Source organism: Nansenia antarctica (assembly GCF_963989245.1).
Source record: "Nansenia antarctica genome assembly, chromosome: 19".
Lineage (NCBI taxonomy): Eukaryota > Metazoa > Chordata > Actinopteri > Argentiniformes > Microstomatidae > Nansenia > Nansenia antarctica.
Genome location: NC_137692.1, coordinates 25948608 through 25974596, shown reverse-complemented (window position 1 = coordinate 25974596; position 25989 = coordinate 25948608). Strand labels below are relative to the sequence as shown.

Genomic DNA, 25989 nt, shown 5'->3' with positions numbered 1-25989 from the left:
CTGCTGCGATTTTAAAGATAGGCTGTCAGAGGATCTGCATCATTGAGACTTCTGATGCACGGAGAGAAAGGCGCACTGGAGATAAAACCGTCTGATTCTCTAAACCGTCGGACTCTTTAATGATTTAACAACAAGGATTTCACACAGCCAAAGATATGCAAGTCTCTTTGTCTTACATGTTCCACGCATGATCTTTGATCTCTGACCAAGACATCAGCGGCGACAGGATGAAAGCCCATGACCAGCCTCCACAATGTAGGTGGGCGGAGATGCACTGTCGGAGCACAGAGAGGAACACAGAGAGGAACACAGATGTGTCTCATCTGGTAGATTAGTCTGTGCATCATCACAACGCGGAGACTCCTCCTGAATTATCAGGTGATATCTTTTTCAAAGATACCGCTCCTCGGATTCCCGGACATCAACAACTTTAATGGCTTTTGTGTTGAGAAGATGGAGAGTGTTATTGGTGCTGAACGTGATTGCGGTGGCGGGGTTCATGACTTTCTGGGCCAAGTGCAACACGCGCACCGTCAAAGCCACCGGTCCAGACGCGTCGGGTGATGGGAAGAGACATTCCCGGTCCAACGGCACCGCTCAGGGTTCGAGCATCAGTCATGAGGTGTTGTTGAGGAGACTCGGGTCATTGGAGGACGTGGTCTACAGACAGCTTAATGGTACAGCACTCTACTCATTACCCACACTCTGAAGCCATAACAGTCTAGACTAGATGCACTTTCATTTCAATTTCACATTAATCATTTGGACAGCTTCTACCAAGCTCCATTCATAAGACTCTTCTAATAGGCTAATTAATTACATCTTCTCTTAATTACATCATCACATCTGATTGATGTTTTTGTCATTCAACTAATTAGCCCTTACTTGTAGGCTATGTGAAACATATAACAATATGATTTCAATAACCTGGTTAATAAAGTATGACTTATTGGTGACAAAATGTGATGATTCTCATCATTCATAAAGGTTGCAAAATATCCTACTGTTCTTGATTGTGTTTCGCAGGTCTGTCCAAGTCACTGGGCCTCATCGAGGGCTTCGGGGGTCGAGGTACGGGAGGTCTCCCCGCCACCCTGTCCCCAGCGGAGGAGGTTGATGCCAAAAACCTGAGGGAGAAGTACGGCTACAATGCCTTCCTCAGCGACAAGATCTCCCTGGACAGGACCATTCCAGACTACCGACCCAGCAAGTGAGTGTTCAAACCCACCGTAGCTGAAGCCTCCATGTTGTTTCTGTGCATTTGTGTTTTCCCCCAGATTAATCCAGGCTTTGATATAGATGTTCATGTCACAACATCACCTAATCGTCGGTAAGCCGCACGCACTGTATTGTCCATGCAGACGCATTAGCACCGTTTTGGTTTGGTTTGATTCCCTTTCCTGGATCTCAGCCACATCTCTGATTCATGTCCTAATCAGACGTGAGCACCATGGTGCTGTGGGCTGCTGTCCTCCACAGTGTTCATGTGTTCCAGTGCAGCCAGGATGTCGCCCCTCTCTCATTGGCTGATTACAGCCAGCAGATGTGTTGTCTTTTGCCGCCACTTAACTCTGCAGTCAAACAGACAAAAGAAAAACATCCTGTAGTATCTCTTTGATCCCGCACTCTCTCTCTTTTTTGTGGTGTCTTAATGCAGCTACCACCACACACATGCAAGGACGCACACACACACACACACACACACACACACACACTCACAATGCGTGTCCTGGCAAATGTGTGTGTGAGTGTGTGTGTGTGTGTGTGTGTGTACATGAGCGTGTGTGTGTGTGTGTGTGTGTGTGTGTACATGAGCGTGCGTGTGTGTGCGTGTGTGTGTGTGTTTCCATGCTCAACCCAACAGCTCCCTGATACCGTTATCTGTACGCAGAGTGCAGCATGTCTAGCGATGTCTCTTGAGAAAAAAGGTCCTCCATCTTTTCTCCCAATGCTGTGCTGGTTATTGGGCGACAACCCTATTCTAAACCCCCTGATGAGAAGCCCCTTGGCCCGGGGGGGGGGAGGGGGCTCTGCCACCAGCTGTGAAGCCTCCGGGGGGGGGAAACAGGAATCCACACTCTCATTTGTCATGTTGAGTTTTGTTTTTGCGAGATCAAAGAGGTACATGAAGTCTGTTGGGTGAGATATCTCTGCCTGGGCAACACAGCGTCACCGCCCAGCTCCTCTCCTGGTGTCTCTCTCTCTCTCTCTCTCTCTCTCTCTCTCTCTCTCTCTCTCTCTCTCTCTCTCTCTCTCTATCTCTCTCTATGCTCCATAGCAGAAGGAGCTAGAAGCCCTGAAACAGACTCATATCCCCCAATTCACACTTACTTTGTCTTACTTAGTCAAAAGAGGCTTCCTCAATATCCTCTTATTCATTTATTTTGCACATGCATTGATCACAAAACACTGGTTGTCTTCTAGTCTTCTGATCCAATCTGTCAAACTGAAAGCATGGATGAAGGCTTGTGGAGAAATCAGAGGACGGGCTCATTGTGATGCAGGGAATGAGATTAGTAATGCTATGAAACATGTGTGTTTGATACTATTCTTCATTCATTATCATTCCATGCATTACCATGAGCCCATCCTCCCATTTCTACCTCCGCCAGCCTCCCCTAGTAGCCTCAGCCTTCCTCACTCTGCCCTCCCTTCCTCTCATTAGGGCAGAATGGCAACCATACAAAGGCTGGTGTAAAAATAGCCCCTCTGTCACAGAGCAGCGAGTGAACGGGTGATGTGAGGAAAAGTGTGATTATGTTGACCAGGAAGAGAGGCACATGATTCTCTTTGAACCCTGAGAACAAAACTACAGAGCCCAGAGTAATGGGAAGACTTATCTATTGCTTTTGTCTGTTATCCACATTGCTTTTTTAAATCTGGCTTATGTCTTAAGGGTTTATGTCATTGTTGTTCTTCTTCTTTTCTTTTTTATATTCATTCAGATTTCCTTTTTGTTTCCCTTTTTCTGCTTTTATTTTGTTTAAGAATGATGTGACTGTGTCTGTCTGTCTGTCTGCCTGTCTGTCTGTCTGTCTGTCTGTCTGCCTGTCTGTCTGTCTGTCTGTCTGTCTGCCTGTCTGTCTGTCTGCCTGTCTGTCTGTCTGTCTGTCTGCCTGTCTGTCTGTCTGTCTGTCTGTCTGTGACTGTGTCTGTCTGTCTGTCTGTCTGTCTGTCTGGATGTGACTGTGTCTGTCTGTCTGTCTGGATGTGACTGTGTCTGTCTGTCTGTCTGTCTGTCTGTCTGTCTGGATGTGACTGTGTCTGTCTGTCTGTCTGTCTGGATGTGACTGTGTCTGTCTGTCTGTCTGTCTGTCTGGATGTGACTCTGTCTGTCTGTCTGTCTGTCTGTCTGTCTGCCTGCCTGTCTGTCTGCCTGCCTGTCTGTCTGTCTGCCTGTCTGTCTGTCTGTCTGCCTGTCTGTCTGTCTGTCTGTGACTGTGTCTGTCTGTCTGCCTGTCTGTCTGTCTGTCTGCCTGCCTGCCTGTCTGTCTGTCTGTCTGTGACTGTGTCTGTCTGTCTGTATGTGACTGTGTCTGTCTGTCTGTGACTGTGTCTGTCTGTCTGTCTGTCTGTCTGGATGTGACTGTGTCTGTCTGTCTGTCTGTCTGTCTGTGACTGTGTCTGTCTGTCTGGATGTGACTGTGTCTGTCTGTCTGGATGTGACTGTCTGTCTGTCTGTCTGGATGTGACTGTATCTGTCTGTCTGTCTGGATGTGACTGTGTCTGTCTGTCTGTCTGTCTGTCTGTCTGGATGTGACTGTGTCTGTCTGTCTGGATGTGACTGTGTCTGTCTGTCTGGATGTGACTGTGTCTGTCTGTCTGGATGTGACTGTGTCTGTCTGTCTGGATGTGACTGTGTCTGTCTGTCTGGATGTGACTGTGTCTGTCTGTCTGGATGTGACTGTGTCTGTCTGGATGTGACTGTGTCTGTCTGTCTGTCTGTCTGGATGTGACTGTCTGTCTGTCTGTCTGTCTGGATGTGACTGTATCTGTCTGTCTGTCTGGATGTGACTGTGTCTGTCTGTCTGGATGTGACTGTGTCTGTCTGTCTGTCTGTCTGGATGTGACTGTCTGTCTGTCTGTCTGTCTGGATGTGACTGTGTCTGTCTGGATGTGACTGTGTCTGTCTGTGTCTGTCTGGATGTGACTGTGTCTGTCTGTCTGGATGTGACTGTGTCTGTCTGTCTGGATGTGACTGTGTCTGTCTGTCTGTCTGGATGTGACTTTCTGTCTGGATGTGACTGTGTCTGTTTGTCTGGATGTGACTGTTTATGTTTGATGTAAAACCATCATGTATGATTATATGTGCAGAGGGAGAGTAGCCTATGTGACATGATGGTATGGCTGATCATCACTACATCATGTCTAGCTTTTGAATACTTTTATGTTCTGATGACAGTTGTGACTGATCACAATCTTGTCGGCTGGTGTTCAGGTGAATGAATGACCAGCATCATCACACATGATGGTTTTAAGTCGAGTCTAAACATGAACTTCAGTGACATTTGCTGTCAGACTGGGAGAAAGATATTATGTAGGCCTTATGATGATGGGAGGGTTTGAGTAAAAATTAAACAAAATATTCGATATGAGACAAGATTATTAATGCACTCACATCACATTTGCATCATATGTATCCATGTCCATGAGTCTTTTGGCATCATTGATAATGCTAACTAATGGTTGGTGATGCTTTGGTAATGCTAACTAGTGGTTGGTAATGCTAACTAGTGGTGTCTATCTCTCCAGGTGTAAGAAGGCGGGCTATCCCAGGGACCTTCCTCAGATCTCGCTCATCTTCATCTTCGTCAACGAGGCCCTGTCAGTGATCCTGCGCTCTGTCCACTCAGCTGTCAATCACACGCCCGCCCACCTGCTGAAGGAGATCATCCTGGTGGACGACAACAGTGACGACGGTTAGTGTCAACAGTTTAGATCTACACAATATTTTTTTTGTCAAAATTGAGTTTTTTAGGGTTAGGTGTTTATTAATGCCTGTGTGGAATGTAAAAACTTTGACGCTCGATATCTCTGAACTGCCCTAAACGGAGATAGAACCTTATCATTCTAAACGGAGATAGAACCTTATCATTCTAAACGGAGATAGAACCTTATCATTCTAAACGGAGATAGAACCTTATCATTCTAAGCTCACGATTTTCAATCAGTCATATCATATCAGTGGAGGTGAAAGCGGAGGACGGGCTCAGTGTAATGCGTGGAGTGGAATGAGCCCATCCTGGGATTTCTACCTCCACTAGCCTCCACTGCTTCATATGTGTTTATTATGTGACTGTAACTGGTGAGGTTTGAACTGGGGACCCCTTTGCATGGGACAGCTATTCAGCTATGGGTGCGTGCTACAGACATAAACCATTCTACCAAGAGATGGGAGGTTTCAAGCAGGACTACCTCCTCATCACAAGATCGTGATTCCAAATTACCTATCAGACCTGGGGCAGCTGTGTGCATATTAGACCGTTGAGTTAAAGTATTAGGTCTGAAAGAGCTAAAGTCTTCAGGTCTGAGTGACATGCATATTCATCCATCCATCCATCCATCCATCCCTCCATCCATCCCTCCATCCATCCATCCATCCCTCCATCCCTCCCTCCCTCCCTCCCTCCATCCATCCCTCCCTCCATCCATCCCTCCCTCCCTCCCTCCCTCCCTCCCTCCATCCCTCCCTCCCTCCCTCCCTCCCTCCGTCCATCCATCCATCCATCCCTCCCTCCGTCCGTCCATCCATCCATCCATCCAGCGTTTGAGAACAAGAACCTCATACCGACTGTGAAGCATGAGGGTGGAAATGTCCTGGTTTGGGGAAGTTCTTCTGCAGCATGTTTTGGATCCACTATGAATGCTTTATTGTATCAGAGGGTGCTTGAGGAAAATGTGAGACCATCTGTCCAGAACTTGATGCTGAAGCGGATGTGGACCATGCAACATGACTATGACCCAGAACATTCCAGTAAATCCAATGAGATGCTGTGGGCTCTGATCTGAAACAGGCTGTGTATGCAAGACACCCCTCCTTTCTTAAAAAATAACAACATATTTCATGCATTTTGTTTAATTATGATCCAAAATGCTAAGTTGAACCGCTATATCAATGCATACCCACAACATGACAAAGTACTCAGCATCGACAAAAGAGAATGAAGTCAACATGACGAAATACATTTCAGTGTTGTTGAGGTATTGAATTGTGTTTGTGAACGATGGTGTCACATCTGCCACCAGAGGCTGTGAATGGGATGTCTGTGTTTTATTTACTGGGTTACAAGGGTTTCTAAGGAGAGGGTGGCGGAAACAATGAGAGAAAGAGAGAGAGAGAGAGAGAGAGAGAGAGAGAGAGAGAGAGAGAGAGAGAGCAAGTCTGACTCAGATTCATAAAGGATGATAATTGTCTCACTACTTGCCTCTCTAGCCAGATATGATGAGTCTGGGGTTCATAATCAGAATACCCTTAAACGTTACGGCCGGTAACAAGAGCAGCTCACTAGACTTTTTGAATATTAATTATAGTCGGGAATCAATTATGCAAAAAACTAGTAAGAGTCATTTCCTGTCATGCTATACAGGTATGTGCGTCAGAAATTTGGCTGAATTCCTGTGGAGTGTTATCAACGATACATATCAAAATACTACTAACCCTAACCCTAAAACACATCAAATATGACTATACACACATCTATGAAACATTCAAATGTCATAATAGAAACACCTAGGAGAAAACAGGTGAGAAGAGTTCACAATGATTTAATCACCAACAGGCATGTAGTGTAAAGTGATAGCAGTTGATCTGGCTCGCAAACACAGATAGTCACACACAGATAGTCAAACACAGATAGTCAAACACAGATAGTCATTCACATGTAAATAAAATGTAGTGGTCATAAGTTTAGCAAACAGCTGTATTTCACACTAATAATGTTTTCTAAACAGTTTAATAATCAGAAGTCTTCAATTCCATCTACAAGAAAGCAAGGCAGTGGGAGAGGGCGGGTAAGAGAAAGAAGTGTGAGAGGCAAAGAATGAGAGACGTAGAAAGCTGGGGACAGAGACAGAAAGGAGGGAGGGAGAAAGGGAGAGAGTGAGTGGGAGTGAGAAAAAGAGGGAGAGACAGTCCAATCTCCCTCCACTCCTGGCAGGGCAGAGGGCCAGTCATCCATCACTGAGGGGGAGAGGGAGGAGAGGAGAGGTGGAGATGGAGAGGTGGAGATGGAGAGGGAAGAGAGGAGAGGGAAGAGAGGAGAGGTGGAGATGGAGAGGGAGGAGAGGAGAGGTGGAGATGGAGAGGGAGGAGAGGAGAGGTGGAGATGGAGAGGGAAGAGAGGAGAGGTGGAGATGGAGAGGGAGGAGAGGAGAGGTGGAGATGGAGAGGGAGGAGAGGAGAGGTGGAGATGGAGAGGTGGAGATGGAGAGGTGGAGATGGAGAGGTGGAGATGGAGAGGTGGAGATGGAGAGGGAAGAGAGGAGAGGTGGAGATGGAGAGATGGAGATGGAGAGGGAGGAGAGGAGAGGTGGAGATGGAGAGGTGGAGATGGAGAGGGAGGAGAGGAGAGGTGGAGATGGAGAGATGGAGATGGAGAGGGAGGAGAGGAGAGGTGGAGATGGAGAGGTGGAGAGGAGAGGTGGAGATGGAAAGGTGGAGATGGAGAGGTGGAGATGGAGAGGTGGAGATGGAGAGGGAGGAGAGGAGATGTGGAGATGGAGAGGTGGAGATGGAGAGGTGGAGATGGAGAGGGAGGAGAGGAGAGGTGGAGATGGAGAGGGAGGAGAGGAGAGGTGGAGATGGAGAGGTGGAGATGGAGAGGGAGGAGAGGAGAGATGGAGATGGAGAGGTGGAGATGGAGAGGTGGAGATGGAGAGGGAGGAGAGGAGAGGTGGAGATGGAGAGGTGGAGATGGAGAGGGAGGAGAGGAGAGGTGGAGATGGAGAGGTGGAGATGGAGAGGGAGGAGAGTAGAGGTGGAGATGGAGAGGGAGGAGAGGAGAGGTGGAGATGGAGAGGGAGGAGAGGAGAGGTGGAGATGGAGAGGTGGAGATGGAGAGGTGGAGATGGAGAGGTGGAGATGGAGAGGTGGAGATGGAGAGGGAGGAGAGGAGAGGTGGAGATGGAGAGGTGGAGATGGAGAGGGAGGAGAGGAGAGGTGGAGATGGAGAGGCATGCAAACACATACACACACCCTCTTACTGTCTTACTGTCTGCAGTACTCCTCGCAGCCACACGGTGGCGTACCCATAACTCACTGTGTCTGGCAGTGTCAAACAAGGCCTGAGTGGATGTGTGTGCGTGTGTGTGTGTGTGTGTGTGTGTGTGTGTGTGTGTGTATTACCAATGCGTGTACAACCAACCAACCATCCAACCCTGCGCTGTTCTGAGATGTTAGAAAGTACTTGAGTGCCCAGGGGCCATGAAAAGAGATTCATCTCAACTCTCCTGTGTGTGTGTGTGTGTGTGTGTGTGCCTGTGTGTGTGTGTGCCTGTGTGTGTGTGTGCCTGTGTGCATGTGTCTGTTTGTCTGTGTGAGTGCATGTGTCTGTCTGTGTGTGTGTGTGTGGCTGTGTGTGTGCATGTGTCTGTCTGTGTGTGTGTGTGTGTGTGTGTGTGTGTGTGTGTGGGTGTGTGTGTGGGTGTGTGTGTGCGTGGGTGTGTCTGTGTGTGTGTGTGCATGTGTGTGTGTGTGTTCACAGAGCAACTGAAAGGCCCGTTGGAGGAGTATGTGAACAAGCGGTACCCAGGTCTGGTCCAGATCGTGAGGAACCAGAAGAGGGAGGGGCTGATCCGGGCTCGCATCGAGGGCTGGAAGGTGGCCAGCGCCGAGGTGACGGGGTTCTTCGATGCCCATGTGGAGTTCACTCCCTCCTGGTAGGTCTATCATCCCAGTCCCCTCACCTCAACAAACACATTATATAGATATATATCTTTTTTCATTATCATATTTTTATTTGAGATAGTTCAACCGTCCGTATTGTACGGAGCCCCCCTGGGGTGAAATGGCAGAAAAAAAATATTTGATGTGTGAATCCGTTCCCTCAATTTAGTAATCCGTTAGGGTTAGGGTTATGGTTAGGGCTAGGCCCTACGAGCCAGAACGATCGCAAGGATTCTAACCCTAACCCTAATCCTTGCGATCGTTCTGGCTGGTAGGGCCTAGCCCTAACCATAACGAATTACTAAACCGAGGGAATGGATTCACACATCAAATATTTTTTTTCTACCATGAGTTAGGGTTCGGGGTTTTGTAGCCTCATTCTATAATTTATACCAGTGGTATTCAAGCCCCCCCCCCCTAGTCTGAGCCCCTCTTAACTCTGTCATAGCACTAGGCTATTTACCATACCTGATTAAAAGGCATGCCAGTCTGAAGTCATAGAATCATATCAGCTGTTATGCTCTGTACTATGCCTTGCTCATGATAGTAATAAGTAGGCCTGGGGAGGCTGGTGGAGGTAGAACTCGGAGGACAGGCTCATTGCAATGCATGGGATGGAATGAGGAATTGTTTCAATCACGTTTGTTTGATACTATTCCTCATTCCGTCCCATGCATTACAATGAGCCTGTCCTCCGAGTTCTACCTCCACCAGCCTCCCCAGGCCTGCTTATTACTATCATGAGCAAGGCATAACACAGAGCACAACAGCTGATATGATTCTATGACTTTATACTGGCATGTAGTGGCATCATGTTTGATTGATTGATTGATTGATTGAGAATGTTTATTTTGGTCCCTTATACAATTCACAATACATATATTAAAAAATGTACACAGTCACAAATGCGTACCAGGACCAAAAAGGTGTAGGCTGAAGCCATGGCTTATTGCGCCTACCCTTTTTCTTTTCTTTTTTTCTTTCCCCATGAGTGCATAATCAAAAACAACAACAACAAAATTTCACTTGCGCATCTTAACAGAAAACTCAAAAGTACCAAACAAAAAACGATATGAATGCGCCTACCCTTCACATGTAGTGCTTACATACAGTATAAACACCAAAGTTAACAGACATAAGAGCAACCCAGAGATACTCCCTGCGGAGAAGTAACTCTTTGAGTCTTTTCAAAAAGACTAATTAAGTCCAACTCGTAAGAACTTAAAGGGACTGACTTGACTGACTTATAGGAGCGAGAAAATGAGGGGAGATCTTAAGAATACCATCTGTCTGTTTGTGTGTCTGTCTGTCTGTCTGTCTGTGTGTCTGTCTGTCTGTCTGTCTGCCTGTCTGTCTGTATGTCTGTCTGTCTGTCTGCCTGTCTGTCTGTCTGTCTGTCTGTTCTGTCTGTCTGTCTGTCTGTCTCCTTCTGCCAGGGCTGAGCCGGTTCTGACCCGAATCAAAGAGAACCACAAGAGGATCATCTTGCCCTCCATCGACAACATCAAACACGACACGTTTGAGCTGGAGCGCTACGAGAACTCGGGCCACGGTTACAACTGGGAGCTGTGGTGCATGTACATCAACCCCCCCAAGCAGTGGTGGGACGACGGGGACACCTCCGCACCCATTAGGTACACACACACACACACACACACACACACACACACCTCCCATTAGGTAAACACACACACACACACACACACACACACACACACACACACACTCTAGGTCCACTCACATCATTCCATCGCCTCGACCACAGACTACAGAAACCCCTTGAACACTTCAACTTTTGGCAGAACAACAAATTGTTTGTTCGGGTTGTTCTTAGCTTAAAGGGACACTTCCCCAGTTTTTTTAACATTATATTTATAATCTCCAGAACTCCTGCTATGATTGGCTGCTCCTTCGTGGCCAACCGGGACTACTTTGGGGAGCTGGGTCTGCTGGACTCTGGCATGGATGTCTACGGAGGGGAGAACATAGAACTGGGGATCAGGGTTTGTCTGTTTCTTCTTCTCGCTATGCTAAAGTAGAGCGCTAGTCCTAGAGGAGAGGTCCTCTCTGTGTGGAAAGCCCTATGACCCCGACTGTGAGAGAGAGAGAGAGAGAGAGAGAGAGAGAGAGAGAGAGAGATACAGAGAGAGAGAGAGAGAGAGAGAGAGAGAGAGAGAGAGGGGGACAGAGAGAGAGAGAGAGAGAGAGGGGGACAGAGAGAGAGAGAGAGAGAGGGAGAGAGAGACAGAGAGAGAGAGAGGGGGACAGAGAGAGAGATACAGAGAGAGAGAGAGATACAGAGAGAGATACAGAGAGAGAGAGAGAGAGGGGGACAGAGAGAGGGAGAGAGAGGGAGAGAGAGACAGAGAGAGAGAGAGGGGGACAGAGAGAGAGAGAGAGAGAGTGAGTCAGGGTAATGGAGATAAATAGGACAGAGAGAGAGAAGCTAGATCTTGTTTGTGTGTCACTCACACACAGGGGGGGGGTATGTGAGTCAGGGAGGCTGGTGGAGGTAGAAATCGGAGGACAGGCTCATTGTAATGCATGACATGGAAAAGGAATTGTATCAGACAGTCCAGTTTGACACCATTCCTCATTCCATTCCATGCATTATGTTACAGACTTGTATGTTTTGCATTACCTTTTCTTTAAAAGGTACCCTTTTTGTCTAGTTGTCAATAAGTGCTCGCACCACACCCATGGTGGTTATGTTATTGTTACATCTACTAGCAGAGTGGATGTAGGCAGGAGGTTGCACTCTCCCTCCCTAGTGGCCAACATCTCAGGGAGAGCGTAACACATCACAATGAACATCTCAGGGAGAGCGTAACACGTCACAATGAACATCTCAGGGAGAGCGTAACACGTCACAATGAACATCTCAGGGAGAGCGTAACACGTCACAATGAACATCTCAGGGAGAGCGTAACACATCACAATGAGCCTGTCCTCTGATTTCTACCTCCACCAGCCTCTGCTGATGTAGTTGGGTTATGTCTGTACTTATGTCTGTACTTATGTCTGTACTTGTCTGTATGTCTGTACTTGCTTTTATGTGTTTCTGTGTGTCAGTGTAGCACAGTGCTTTTCCCCTTAAGAGCATCTGCTTGTTCATGTTTATACATCATTTCTTTGTGTAAATGTATAAACAACTTAATAAATAAATCTCATCAACCTACTATGCTGTCTTGTTCCTGCCAACGTGCACTACCAGGTGTGGCTGTGTGGGGGCAGTATGGAGGTGCTCCCCTGCTCCAGGGTGGCTCACATCGCCAGGATGAAGAAGCCCTACCACAGCAACATCGCCTTCCACACGCGCCGCAACGCCCTGAGGGTGGCCGAGGTCTGGATGGACCAGTACAAGTCCAACGTCTACCTGGCCTGGAACATCCCCATGGAGGTGGGTTGTTGAACATTCCATGGAGGTGGGTTGTTGAACATCCCCATGGAGGTGGGTGGTTGAACATCCTCATGGAGGTGGGTGGTTGAACATCCCCATGGAGGTGGGTGGTTGAACATCCCCATGGAGGTGGGTGGTTGAACATTCCCATGGAGGTGGGTGGTTGAACATTCCCATGGAGGTGGTGGTGGTCTAGTGGATAGTGAGTTGGACTTGTGATCGGAAGGTTGTGAGTTCAAATCCCGCCTGAAACCACACCACTACTAGTGTGCCCTTGAGTAAGCCCTCAGTTACTCCAGGGGGAATGTCCCTGTAATTCGTAATTGTAAATCGCTTTGGATTAAAAGCGTCTGCTAAATGGCAAAATTAACTAATTAATAAATTAGGTGGGTTGTTGGTTGTTGAACATCCTCATGGAGGTGGGTTGTTCTCTGAGTAGGAGACAACTTACAAAGGCTCTCCCATAGTAGCTCTTGAGGGGGCCGAGGAAAAGAATCCAACTTTGTGCGTACGACTGTCTGTGCAACCACTATGCAACAATTGCAAATAATATTCTATCTATATATATCTCACCCTCTTTCGGAGTAATCAGAATGGTGAAACAAAGCACTTGGGAGCAACACACACTACAGCGTTTTCTTCAACAGCTTCTCATCGTTGTTATCTTCCCTGTTCCAGAACCACGGGATAGACTACGGGGACCTGTCCCAGCGGGTCGCTCTGAGGAACTCTCTCCAGTGTAACAACTTTGAGTGGTACCTGGACAACGTCTACCCGGAGATGAGGCGCTACAACAACACACTGTTCTACGGAGAGGTGAGGTCCACTCTGGACAGGGCTGTCAAACAAGGGCTATACACTATGGGGCAGTTTCCTGAGCAGAGATTAAGCGTAGTCCTCGACTAAATCACACTTTCAGCGGAAAATGTCCGTTGAGGATGCTAGGACGAGGATTAGGATTAGTCTGTGTCCAGGAAACCAGCCCCACGTGTTCAACAGAGACAGGCCGTCAAACAAAGGGTTAACAAAAACTGTACATCAGCTATATACGTATAGGCCTATCTGTGTATCAGCTATATATAGGCCTAGCTGTATATGGCTATATTTTAACAGTGTAAAAACAGTGGCAGCACTATGGTTTGTGTCCGAAATGTTAGTGTTCATGTTAGTGTTCATGTTAGTGTTCATGTTAGTGTTAAACCAGAATGTTAGTGTTAATGTTAATGTTAGTGTTAAGGTTAGTGTTAATGTTAGTGTTAAGGTTAGTGTTAATGTTAGTGTTAATGTTAGTGTTCATGTTAGTGTTAATGTTAGTGTTAATGTTAGTGTTAATGTTAGTGTTAGTGTGAAATGTTAGTGTTAGTTAAATGTTAGTGTTAATGTTAGTGTTAAGCCAGAATGTTTCAGTGCACCTAAAGGCACTTGACCTGTGCATTGTCATGAATACGCCTGTTTTACCACTACTGCCCCACCTGAGACCATGACAAGAAGCACTTCAGCTCTGTGAGATATATTTACGTATATATATTAATATATATTCACCACCAGTTACCACTGACACAAATTGTCGCCTGCGTCTGGACTCAACAGAGATGATATGATATGTTCTAACAGCCCAGAGAGACAGGCTCATGATCCAGTTCATCTATCCGTTGGTTTGATACCTCTTTCTGTCTGTCTGTCTGTCTGTCTGTCTGTCTGTCTGTCTGTCTGTCTGTCTGTCTGTCTGTCTGTCTGTCTGTCTGTCTGTCTCTGTCTGTCTGTCTGTCTGTCTCCCTCCCTGTGTGTCTGGGCAGATACGTAACACCAAAGTGACCAACCTGTGTGTGGACCAGGGAGAGAGGGAGAACCACACGGCCACGCTGCACCCCTGCCATGGCTGGGGACCTCAGGTGCTGACTGATGCATCACCCAGGGGAGGCTGGGGGAGGCCAGGGGAGGCTGGGGGAGGCAGGGGAGGCTGGGGGAGGCAGGGGAGGCTGGGGGAGGTGGAGGCCAGGGGAGGCTGGGGGAGTAGAACACAAGGGGAGGCTGGGGGAGTAGAACACAAGGGGAGGCTGGGGGAGGTAGAACACCAGGAGAGGCTGGGGGAGGCAGGGGAGGCAGGGGGAGGTGGAGGCCAGGGGAGGCTGGGGGAGGCAGGGGAGGCTGGGGGAGGTGGAGGCCAGGGGAGGCTGGGGGAGGCAGGGGAGGCTGGGGGAGGCAGGGGAGGCTGGGGGAGGTAGAACACCAGGGGAGGCTGGGGGAGGTGGAGATCTGAGGACAGGTTCATTGTGATGTAGGAACGGAATGAGGAACGTTATTGAACATGCGTGTTTGGTACCGTTCTTCATTCTATTCCATCCATTACAATAAGTCCATCCTCAGATTGTTTACCTCCACCAGCCTCCCCTCAACAGACTGTATGGCAATTAGAGATGACTCCATAGACCCTGACACTGGACTGCAGCTGTAATGTGTATTGAGATTATAATGTAGACTGTAGATTGTGTGGAGAATGAAGAAGGAGTCCTGGAAATGTTCTCAAAACATTCACACAAGAGACGTTCACTTCAGAACCCCAACTCAAATGTAAAAGTGCTACAGACTGAGCTGATTTATTTAGTTGATAAGATCAATTCACACGTGGATCATAACAGACTAAAGCAGATTATAACAGACTAAAAGTGGATTCTAACAGACTAAAAGCAGATTATAACAGACTAAAAGTGGATTATAACAGACTAAAGCAGATTATAACAGACTAAAAGTGGATTATAACAGACTAAAGCAGATTATAACAGACTAAAGCAGATTATAACAGACTAAAAGTGGATTATAACAGACTAAAAGTGGATTATAACAGACTAAAAGTGGATTATAACAGACTAAAAGTGGATTATAACAGACTAAAGTGGATTATAACAGACTAAAGAAAGCAAATAGGACATTTTACTACCTACAGTATTCAGTATGACTAGCTAGGGTACCTGACCTGAATAATTGAATAACAACAAGAAGCAGACTGACACCCAGCGACAGTAACAGTGGTGTTATACCTCAGTACGTACCCTGTAGCTGATATCACTCCACTGTCAACATATAACTATAGGTCATAAACAACACCATGTCTGGAAATCATATTTTGTTACCAGTCTTTAAATGGGAACTGATATGAAATTATTCAAAAATTAGTTTCAATAAATGTGTTCAAAGTGAATTGAAAATGGAAACAACTTGTCCTCCATAGAGACAATAATCACTTCTGTAGTTCACAGGTCGACCTGTCCCCCAGACATTAGATAGTGAGACGTAGGTATTAGCATTTGTTAAATAAAACCAACATCTTAAACCAAACACAGGTTAAGAATACTCTTTTAAAAAGCATCCTCACTGGATAATCTCCATTCTGAGGACTATTTAGTCCAGAGGCTTAATCTGTATCCAGGACATTGGCCAGTGCCAGGTCTCCTTGTAAAAGAGATATGTTTAACTCAACGGGTCTTCCTGGATGAATTCAGATTAAATCAAATACATTTGTGATGATTGTTGACTTGTTTCCTGAGTGTCTCTCTGTGTGTCCTCCCAGCTGGGCCGGTACACCACGGAGGGCCAGTTCTTCCTGGGTCCGCTGGGCAGCACCGGGGAGGACACGCGCTGTCTGGTGGACGACCAGGTCAGCAGCTTCCCTCAGCTGCTCAACTGTGACAAAGTCTCCAACACCAAGCAGAAGACCTGGCACTTCTCTCAGGTTAGTGTCCGTGGACATGACTGTCATGGTGGGCTGTGTGTGATGTCATCCTATAAGATGTCATGTAATGTAAAGCACTGCCTGTCCTCTCCCATACAGACAAGGCTGATGTGAGTGAATAATGACATAACAAAAACATTACAGCTGACTGGCGACACTGTTGGGCTGTAATTTGTAATTTCAGCCAATGAAAAAACGGATGCAAGTCAAACGTTTCTGTACTGTATTTTTATTTATTTATTCATTTAAAGAAACCAAAAAGTAATCTTTCCTTCTTCTAGCATTGTGACTGCCAATGGCCCCTGGTCCTATTTTTGTTTTGTTATGATGACTGATGTCATATGTCATAATCATGATGTATAGATTATTCACTTACTCGAGACCAGGGCCCTATTCCACGAAGTGCGATTAGAACTAATTCAGACTTGTTTTCATAATTCGTGATAATTTCAGCTCGAGTTCCGTCGCTACCAGGTTTGTTCCATGAATGTGACTCAAATAATTCACTGTTTGGTTGCTATGAAACCAATCCTTCAGAACAGGTTTACGGTCTGGTTTAAGTTAGACGTGTGTCAAAAATGTCTCACAGGCGGAAACTAAGTTCAGAAAGACAGTTCCGTCAGGTGTCTTTTTGCTAGCAAATGTTTTGGTACAATATGAATATCAATATATATATTTATAGAACGCAATACAGCCTGCAATGTCCTCAAATTTAGCATACATCTCTCCCATTATTACTTTACTTTTACACAGGCAGTTTCTCCGTGCCCCCCTTGAAGCTGGAGAGGCGCGCCTCACACTTTGAAAACCCTCTAGAGCTCTAGAGTCTAGACAAATGTGACACATTCTAATGCTTTGGTCCTCATGTCAGGATCCGATGTAATGATCAGACTTTTCTTTCGAAAAATGTGAATACATTTCCGTGTTGAAAAATGACAATGAAAATCAATGACACATCGCTAGTCAACTAACACAGCTTGTTTTGTGAGCCTGCTAACAATGTTATAGTTAACTAGGTAGCAGTGGGGATTACTCACCCAATCCATTGCATTGTTGTATTTTGGCTTGACTAGCAAGTTTGTGTTGTGATTGTCAACAACGTTGAAACGTAGTTCCGTGTTTCAAAAGAAAAGTCTGAAAATGTTGATTGGTTGTCGACATGCGGACCAAATGATCAGACTGTGTCACATGTACTTGTTGTAAGTCGCTTTGGATAAAGGCGTCTGCTTAATGTAAAAAAATAAAAAATAAGTAAATGTAGGCGTAGGCCATTAGCCATTTGTGTGTGGTGAAATGACCACAACGCTGAAGCTCTGTCTCGTCTGCGTTCAGATGGGAGGAGTATTAATAGAGTTCATGACAAGATCAAGATCTGGCCTTGAAAATAGCATGAATATTTCAGAGACACTCTACTGCCCCTGGCCAGGCGCACTGCCATTAAAAGATAGCCCAGAGTGTCTGGCTGCTGAATCCTCATAGAATATCATAGCAAGTGATAAATGGACAGCACTCCAACTCATAAACTTCAAATCATAATATTTAATGAACTTTAAATAATAATATTTGATTGCACATGTATTAAATATTATGATTAAGTTTAATAATTTAAGTGCTGTCAGCTTTTTATTTGCTATACTATAGTGCAGACAGCAGACACTTTTCTCTATCACTCTCTTTGTAGTGTACGTGAGAGTAGGTTCTAGTACAGGGGAGGCTCGTAGACACAGAAACCTGAGGCCTCCACCAACCTCCCCTGTTCTAGTACACAACATTTACATTTACATGTTTGGCATTTAGCAGACGCCTTATTCCAAAGCGACTTACAATCGATACATTTGACTAAGGAAGTGAATCATCAGTCCACCAGTCGTAGCAGGAAGAGTAATCTAGCTCAGGCCAGGGGCCATTGGCAGTTGTCGTGATAGAAGAAGAAAGAACGTTTATTTGTATTTTTTATATAACATGTCGTGAGCTTAGAATGATAAGGTTCTATCTCCGTTTAGGGCAGTTCAGAGATATTGAGCGTCAAAGTTTTTACATTCCATTATGTTTTGTGAGATGGAACCTTTGTATTTTATTAATTACTAACTAAAAGATGTCAACATTTTAAAAATAACACCACACAGGCATTAATAAACACCTAATGGATCAGATTATGTAAAAAACTCAATTTTGACAAAAATGGAGATAGAACCTTATAATTCTAACGTCACGATGTAGTAAAGTTGCTTGCTTTGTGCCGGTGGTCCTTGGCCTCCCCTTGGGGCCCCCCGGCTGCCCCGTGTGCCTGGTCTGTTCCGCCGCCGGGGCACCTGCTTGGCGGTCCTTGTGCGGGGCCTCTTTGGTCTGTGCTTGCTTGGCTGGGCCGGGTGTGCTGGTGGTGGGGCGGGCTGGGTGTGTGGGGCGGCGGGGGCTCCCCGGGGGGGGGGGGGGGGGGCCCACCGCTGGGTACTGGTAGGCAAACTGGCTAGTAGTCGCTCTATGTGTAGAGGGCTGCAAGGGAATTTTCCTGGCTACATAGTGTACAGGTTTTTACTTTTGCCTGCTCGCGGCTCTGTCAGTATTGATTGATTGATTGACTGATTGACTGAAAATGTTCATTGTGTGAAGCGCATTGAGTTGCATCTTGTAAGAAATGCGCTATACAAATAACATTTGATTTGATTTGATTTGATTTAAATGAGAACATTCTCTCCCCGTCCCTCAGAACGAATCGATCATCAACCGGGCCACGGAGCGCTGTCTGGAGGTGGTGCCGGCCAACGTTTACTTCGGACACATGCTGGTCCTGCAGTCCTGCTCAGGCCAGAGGTGGAACATCAAGAACACCATGAGGCAGTAAACCAGCCTCTCAGCCAATCAGCTGTCTGGATCTCTCTCCCATATTACGGATGTCAAGACGACATTAACTTAAACCCTGACAGAGAGAGAACAAAGGAAGATGAACGGGGGAGCAGCGGGACTATGAACAAGGACAGGACATGTGGTGTGATGTCATTGTGATGTCATTGTGATGTCATTTCCGCATCAGCAAGAGAAGGAGACGTATGTATGTATGTAGCCAGAGACTTTGGACTGCTACAGTGGAGGTTTGGGAGTTTGGCCCTTTAGCACACTTGACTCTCAGCGAGGGGGTATTTTAACTCTTGGTCGGCTGTATCCTATTGGAGCATTGTTTGTTTGATCCAAATTCAATAGCTGTTTGATGTGCCATGTATGTCTATAACCAACTGCCACCTCCACTCCCATTCTGGGCATTTAAGTACAAAGTTAAAATAATTTAAACTTGATAAACCTAAACGGTTTACTTTTGGGTTATTGGTAAATCATAAACGAACTGTGTCATGTTGTAAGAAAACAAATATTTTAATTGGCAACACATTTATTCATCATTTATGGTCATTTTATTCATTGTGTAAGATGTGGCTGTTTTCATATATGGTGAAAAACATCCTGGTGACCTTCATAGACCAGCATATGTTGCTTGATGAAAAGCGAATAAGATTTCATTATACAGGTTTATTGAGAATGTTGTGGATTAATTCATTTTGTACCTTTTCATGTTAATTCAAGGACTATGGACTATTTAAAACATACTTTAGAAAACATTCTGTAGCACCAGATACATTAAGTAGCATGACCTGTTGATATGCACATGGGAAAACTGATTTCCACAATTCTAAATGTATAGAGCTAGTTTCTCCTCAACTGGTGAGTCATAGTTTTCCATACTGAGTGCCATATAGAAGACAACCTAAATGAAGATGAACTTGCTAAATGAACTTGAAGCACTTTTTGAACAATGTAATGGAACTGCGGGCTGTGTACATGAATGGAATATGTAAATGATGGAATAGCGCACAAATGTATAGGTCCAAGCTGAATTGTGTTATGGCCAGTATTGTTATTATGTATCAGATGTCATATTCAAAAAACATTTTTCAAGATTGTCTTCCAATAAACTGCTGGTCTGCTGGTTTGTATGTATCAATATGAAAACATGTATCAATATGAAGAAAAGAAAAGATTTACAGTACAGTAAGTGATTACCACATTGTTGAGTTCAATTCAGAATTCTGAAACTAATAGAATAGAATATTCATCTATTCAGTATTTCTGAATGTGATCGTGGTGGAGAGAAATGAAGCCATAAACACACAAGCAGGCAGCTGAACACAGCTTCTCTCTGCCTCTTCAAACACACAAAGAATGTGAAGAAAATGATGAATCCAATACAATGTGCTTCTTCATGAGACTCATTCACATTGTGATGCTGCAACAACACTCACTGTGAGAAATACCAGTAGACAATAGACATTAACAGTCATTGATGATGACTGAGATAAGAGCGGCTAGATTAGGACAAACATATGTTACATGCAACATAGAGCAAACGCACACAGATGAACACAGACTCTTTCTCACGCAGAGGCAAACGGACTCATTGTACAGTGTACAGATATACACAGCAAAACATGCACGCACGCACGCAGGCACGCACACAAACTCCACCTTGTGGTCTTAGTGGCAGACATACTGTTGGCGGAGGTCATCAAGACTTGAGACTTCTGATGATGTAATACAAAAAGTCTATATTTTTTGGGGAAAAAAATAAACCAACACACTACAGAGTTTACCAAAAAATGTTTTTATTGCATAAATGCTTTTCCATTTACTTTTGTACAGATTCCATTATTTACAGAGACAATATCCAGGCTATTCTTAATATAACAACTCTTGCCTACAAGTCTACATGTTTAAATTATGTGCATGCATTTGTTTACATGTATTTGCCTGTGTGTGTATTTCCATGTGTTTTGTTGACATATCAGGTATGTACAGTGTTTATACAGAACAGATATGTGCGATTCAACCACCATGCTACTGAAGTACCGCCGTGTGGCTGTGTGGTCCATCCATCCTCATCTCAACTCAGTATCAACACATGCTTTGACTGTGTGAAGACAGGTGCAGTTCACCTGTAGCTGTCTTACCATAGTCTCACATCCAGCCTCAGGTAGCTCTGACACACTGGGGACGCAGGTACTCTGACACACTGCGGCTGCTGGGACATACTATTACTCTTAGGTACACTGCATTTTGGGGTTGTGTTCAAAAAGAGAATCCACAATTCTACACCAGTTTTATACTGTAACAACTGTGAACTGTGAGAAAGGTGAGAGTTCTGCTGACTTGGTGCATTGAGCCTTTTCTATCCAGTGTAGCTGACAACATTTAAGACAATATTACACATCAGTGCTCTGATTCTGACATAGAACAGAGAAGATCTGAGATGTTCAAACATGAATGTAGACCTTCATAAACCATCCTTTCATTTAAAAAAGGGATATTTTCTGCCACGGGCCAGAACTATACTCCCATAAATGGAATGAATGGTCTTTATTGTCATTGCTACAGTACAGGTACCAAACAACGACATTTAGGAGGGGTGGCTCCCCTGGTGTTAGGAAAGGGATTTTTTTTTTTTAGAACATTTTAGAAAAAGCATAAAATCACAAGAAGGTAAGGAGCTGGTAAATACAGTTTGTTTAAATATGTTTTCACAAACAATGAAGTTCCACCAACAATTTTGGCCGAACCTTTTACACAGATAAGATACAGATGTAAGAATCCTAAATACATTTCAACATTTTAATTTTAATTTAATTAATTTTGCCATTTAGCAGACGCTTTTATCCAAAGCGACTTACAATTACGAATTACAGGGACATTCCCCCTGGAGTAACTGAGGGCTAAGTGCCTTACCCAAGGGCACACTAGTAGTGGTGTGGCTTCAGGCGGGATTTGAACTCACAACCTTCCGATCCCAAGTCCGATCCCAAGTCCAACTCACTATCCACTAGACCACCACTACCACCACTACCCCCTATAACATTTAAATGCCTGATGATAAACTCTGAATATTCAGCAGCAGACAGACACGCCCACGCTAATCTCATGTAATAAACGAGGAGTCTGTGACACATGTTAGACACTACAGCAAGAGCACATATACATTTTTGTATTACAAAAAATACCACATTAGTCTTAGTCTAACCTCTAGGTGGCACTCTTGTACAAGTTTGAGACTGTTCACTGTCCTTTCTGTTCATCAGGCTGGTTCGACAGTACAGTGCAAAAGGGTTCTGAACCCAGCAACACAACAGACTCTTCCTGCCGAATATACACATTAATACGCATTGTTCTTTTTCTTTTTCTTTTAACAGAAAAGGTGTCCATTTTGTTTCTCAGTACAACTCTGCTGAGTTCTATGGCTTTGGCCAGAGGGTGAGGTGGGGGGTATAGGGGGGGGTCATCCCTATGTTCCCCGGGTCCTATGTTCCCTGGGTCCTATGTTCCCCGATTTATGTTCCCCGATAATAATTAAATTAGGCCAATATTAATAATAATAACAACAACATAGGCCTACTGGACAACATAATAACCTCCTCCTGATTATTTGTTTGAAAAGTGCTATCCAAATAAAGGTGCATAAATGCAAAAATCAAACAAAAAAAGGGAACAAAAGTCTACCCCTTTCGATCTAGCCCATAAGGACGCTACGGCTGACAGCCCTCCAGTACGAAGCCAGATGTCTGAGGCCCTGAATATTTGTTCTTTCAGCCTCAGTAGACGGGCCTCCAACATAGGACCCGGGGAACATAGGACCCTTTTTCGGAAGCGGGGAACATAAGACCCTTTTTCGGAAGCGGGGAACCGGGGAACATAGGACCCGGGGAACATAGGTACGCTCCCTATAGGGGTGTATAGGGAGGTGTTTGCTGTGTGTTGTGGTGCAGCAGATGCCCCTGGGTTGCAGTGCTCCTCGCAAGCACCTCTAACCTGTTTAAGCAAGAGCGTCCCACAATCATGCGCATACATACTGTAGAATATCCAACACCTTAGACACGACATGGGGAATATATTTACAGATGGTGACTCGATCGCATGCATTAGATATTATATAAGCAGACCTCAGAAAAAACTGAAGGTGGTTTAAATACCGTCTCATAACCATGAGAGTCAATAGAGGAGTTCAAAAATACCTCCAGAGGAATGGTGTTATTAATTACCCCCAATGGTCTCGTCCCATTGATCAATCAGACCACCCTATGGTTGGTGAGACAGTGCAAATGCTTGTTGGTGTAGTTAGAATAGTATAGCCTATCAGTAGTGTCAGAGAGAGAGAGAAACAAAGCCCCCAACTGTTCTTAACATGGATCATTCAGACAAGCTGTTCAGACTGAAAACCTCTATCACATCTTACAGTGTTTCTCTATCGCTTTAACACTTTAACATCGGAACCTCAAACACAACGACCAAAACCTGAAACTGGTGTATTTTATCTCACACCAATTCTTCACTATGACAAACACATGTCTTGCTAATTACTCATTTTGCAGCTCTAACCCACACAGTTAACAAAACACTACATACAATTCTCTACATTTGGCACAATCTTCCTTGCTAAAATCTCTTGTGTTCACATGGAAAACACACGACCATTCAGAAACTCAAACCACCAATCACACAATCACACTCCTCATATGGGCAAACACCTGTTGCTTTTGAATTAGCAATCATAGCTTTAACAATAAAAGGGCCAAAGATGAGCTCTCATGTGTTGACATATCTGAAGTATATCAGGGCTGGATTCGTCATGCCAGGTCTTGTGGCCTTTGTGTACAGTATATGCAGAAGGCTTATTTTCTTTTTCTATTGTTTGTTCTGTATGAAGAACACTTTACAAATCCAACTGTCATCGCTGAGATGTGTACAGTATTTCTGAATAAAAGAAACATTCTATTCTTGTATTTGTGTGTTTTATATTTGAGTATGAAAACACAACAGTTTATAACAGGCTACTGTACGTATGTAGTGTAACACTGAAAATGCAAAAGGCCTTCTGATAATCTTATCATAGTACTGTTTTCCTCTGATCATAGTGTTTTCCTTTGTGCACCTCAGTGTTAAATTGGTTGTTACGAGCGTCTATTCATTTGATGGTACTGTATGTGTGTGCGTTTGTCATTTGTCGGTAAAAATGTCATTTTGAGAAGACATAACATTATTTTGAATGCAGTATTTGCTTTTGCAAGAGATTTGTGGAGTTTCGGGTTTTGTGTTAAGAGTTAAGAGAAAATGAGCTATGAGAAAACGTGTTAAAGCGATAAGAGAAAAACTGTAACAGCACAAGAGCAAAAGACACTGATGCCTGACGCACAGAGGGCCAGACGCTCCCCTCTAGTAACTATATTAAGAGGGCAATTATCTCCCACTCCTGCCTCCCTCAGGAGCGCCTGGCCAGACTACACCTCCCCATAGCTCATCAGATTCCCTGTGGGAGACTTCAGCTACAGCTTCACACAGACACTCTCAATGACTCTAATAAGGTGACGTTTCACACACACACACACACACACACACACGCGCGCACACACACACACACACACGCACGCACGCACGCACGCACGCACGCACGCACGCACGCACGCACGCACACACACACACACACACACACACACACACACACACACACACACACACGTACACTCAAGGAGGGAATGTGGAGTCGTTCTGCAGCTCCACACAGAAACACTCAGTGACTGAGTGGGGTGTGAGGAGGGGAGAGAGGAGGTTGGGGAGAGAGGAGTTGTGAGCTCCTGAAGTTGGGTTTTATTGCATTAGGGAACAGAGACAGCAGAGAAAGCGAAAGTCAGCCCTTGAACGTCCCTGCGAGAGTAAAGGGGAGGAGAGCTCCATGGCCTCCTCGTGCTGGCTTCTCCGTCTCAACCGACATCGGAGTGTCACTCACTCAGAAAATCCGTTTTTTTTCTGTCTACTTTTTAGTTCACCCGGTTCATCAGGCAATTTTGTAGTTTTTTTTTAACAAAGAGGAAACTACCTTACCCAGCATGCACATGCAGGTTGTTTTTTCCCGCTCACAGTGGGCGTGGCTAATCCATGCCGTTCCGCAGCATCTGATTGGCTGCGATGAGCATGACGCTGATGATGAAGGCCATGGCGAAGGCGCAGATCAGGCTCTTCCTCACGCACGTCTGACGGTTCTTCTTTTTGGAATGAACTGATGAGAAGAGAGGAGAGGAAGAGAGAGAAGAGAGGAGAGGAAGAGAGAGAAGAGAGAAGAGAGGAGAGGAAGAGAGAGAGAGAGAGGGGATGAGGAACAGAGCTTCATTACCAAACTAATCTAAATGTTGGCTTGCAACATCTTTGCCATTTACCATTTCATACTGTACTAGAAAAACCCAAAACAAGAAAGCTGCTATTGAGTAATTTTAAATGGACTGCACTTATATAGCACCTTTATCCAAAGCACTTTACAACGGCCTCTCATTCACCCATTCACACACACATTCACACACCAATGGCGGCAAGCTGCCATGCAAGGCGCTGGCCCGCTCACTGGGAGCAATTTGGGGTTCAGTGTCTTGCCCAAGGACACTTCGACATGTGGCCAGCCGGGGCTCGAACCGCCGATCTGCCGACCGTGCGATGATTAGACGGCAGCTCTACCTCCTGAGACACAGCCACCCCAGTAATTTTCTGTTGTTGCTGGTTCTTATTTCATTCTTATATGAATGATAATACTGTATTATTAATACATCTGTAATTGATTGAATTGATTGTACTGCTGGTGTCTGTCTGTCTCGTCTCGCGTCCTTTATTCTGAGTGAAAATCACTACTGAATGAATCACACCTCTGGGGGGTATTCCAACAACGTCGCTGAAGGACGATCCAGGCTTATTCAGATCAATCCTGTGAGATTTAAAAAAGAATCCAGCCTTATCTTGATCTCGGGAGACTTCTTATCGAAATAAGCCTGGATTGTCCTTTGGTGACATTGATGGAATACCCCCCTGGTCTGAATGATGTAGCACCACTTGAGTTAGATGTGAAACATTAGTGGGAGGGGGGGGGGACGGGACGGGACTGTCTCAGCAGGGGTCTGAGAG

General features: G+C 45.2%; 2 protein-coding genes across 2 annotated transcripts in view; one reads left to right on the top strand and one right to left on the bottom strand.

Annotated features, from left to right (window-relative positions):
- Positions 1-421: 421 nt before the first annotated feature.
- On the top strand, positions 422-18856 carry galnt17 (polypeptide N-acetylgalactosaminyltransferase 17; the record flags this gene model as incomplete). Its single annotated transcript, XM_080548818.1, has 11 exons — positions 422-677; positions 1027-1210; positions 4753-4919; positions 8703-8877; positions 10321-10518; positions 10770-10887; positions 12099-12284; positions 12963-13100; positions 14081-14176; positions 15853-16014; positions 18722-18856. Exons 1-11 carry the CDS (start codon positions 434-436, stop codon positions 18854-18856), a joined length of 1803 nt encoding a protein of 600 aa, XP_080404944.1. The 5' UTR covers positions 422-433.
- A 6115-nt stretch (positions 18857-24971) lies between these two features.
- caln1 (calneuron 1) overlaps positions 24972-25989 on the bottom strand; it is a gene marked incomplete at its 3' end in the record, with an annotated part of 55148 nt that continues 54130 nt past the window's right edge. The window contains exon 5 of the mRNA XM_080548841.1: positions 24972-25099. Coding sequence (XP_080404967.1) covers positions 24972-25099 — 128 coding nt within the window. The remainder of the gene's footprint in view (positions 25100-25989) is intronic.